The sequence below is a fragment of the Xenopus laevis genome, chromosome 5L, assembly GCF_017654675.1.
Source record: "Xenopus laevis strain J_2021 chromosome 5L, Xenopus_laevis_v10.1, whole genome shotgun sequence".
In the NCBI taxonomy this organism is placed as follows: Eukaryota; Metazoa; Chordata; class Amphibia; order Anura; family Pipidae; genus Xenopus; species Xenopus laevis.
In genome coordinates this window covers 77,252,462-77,253,411 of record NC_054379.1, presented here as the reverse complement: position 1 = coordinate 77,253,411, position 950 = coordinate 77,252,462, and the positions used below count along the sequence as shown (strand labels likewise).

Here is a 950-nt window from a genome sequence, read left to right as displayed (position 1 = left end):
TTGAAAATGATTTGAGAATCTTTTACTTAACAGAGTTAGTAGGTAGCCATTTTGCTAGTTAAGTGCCATTTGTATTTTGCTAAACACAAAGGTATTTGGATGAAATTTGCAAAGCCTTGTGAACCTTTTCCTTGGTACTGGTTACCTACAGACTATCAAGATGCAACGGTTACTGTTTTCATCAAGGCAGGATTGATTGATACAGATGACTGTTCTACACTGCAGTCTGCTTCCAAATAACCATCCATATCTCATTGATTCAGTTTATTTGGTTTCTTGTCCATTCCTCCCAGAAATGATTGATGACAGATATCCATCAGTGCATTTGTAAAACACAATAAGGAACATTAAATGTTACATTAAATACAACCAAAACTGGGAGAGGGCACCAGAGATCCAGTTGGTTTGGACTGACAGCCCGTAAACAGCGTTGTTAAGTCTCTTTCTGAAGCAGCCTGTATTGGCTCAGCAAAAGGCCAGGTTATTTCCCAAGTCGCTGTTCACAGTCAGCATAACAACTGAGAGCTGAATAAAAGTCTTCATAGCGGATATTCAGATGTGATGGCAAAGAACTGAGGAGAAAAAAAACAGTATTTGCAACTTTCAATGTATAATATAGCAGAAGGCAAAGAGTGATTAATATAGAAAATTTCAAACAAAAAAACATAACTTTGAAATGTCACAACAAATCAGACAAAAACACCAAACCTGTAGTCTGTACACAGTTAATTCGAACGAGGAGATGGTTCTGCTAGTAAAATACAGAACAAGGCCTGTCAAGCACTACTACTGTGCCAACACTGCTTACGGATTTCCAAATAATCCAGCAGGACTGCCAGTTGTTTAAATATCCAGAATAATGGACTTTTCTAAATACTAGCTTTATGGTTAGACTATAGAAATATGAAAAGTCTTAGGAGTAATTTACTGGAGAATGCACTGAAGCTCCT

General features: G+C 37.2%; 1 protein-coding gene across 2 annotated transcripts in view; it reads right to left on the bottom strand.

The window, feature by feature from the left end:
- Positions 1-249: 249 nt before the first annotated feature.
- The window catches only part of nus1.L (NUS1, dehydrodolichyl diphosphate synthase subunit L homeolog), a 13,601-nt gene continuing 12,900 nt past the window's right edge, over positions 250-950 (bottom strand). For both annotated transcript variants that reach the window (XM_018263262.2, XM_018263264.2), the window contains one exon: positions 250-572. In XM_018263262.2, coding sequence (XP_018118751.1) covers positions 482-572 — 91 coding nt within the window. In that variant the 3' untranslated portion in view covers positions 250-481. The remainder of the gene's footprint in view (positions 573-950) is intronic.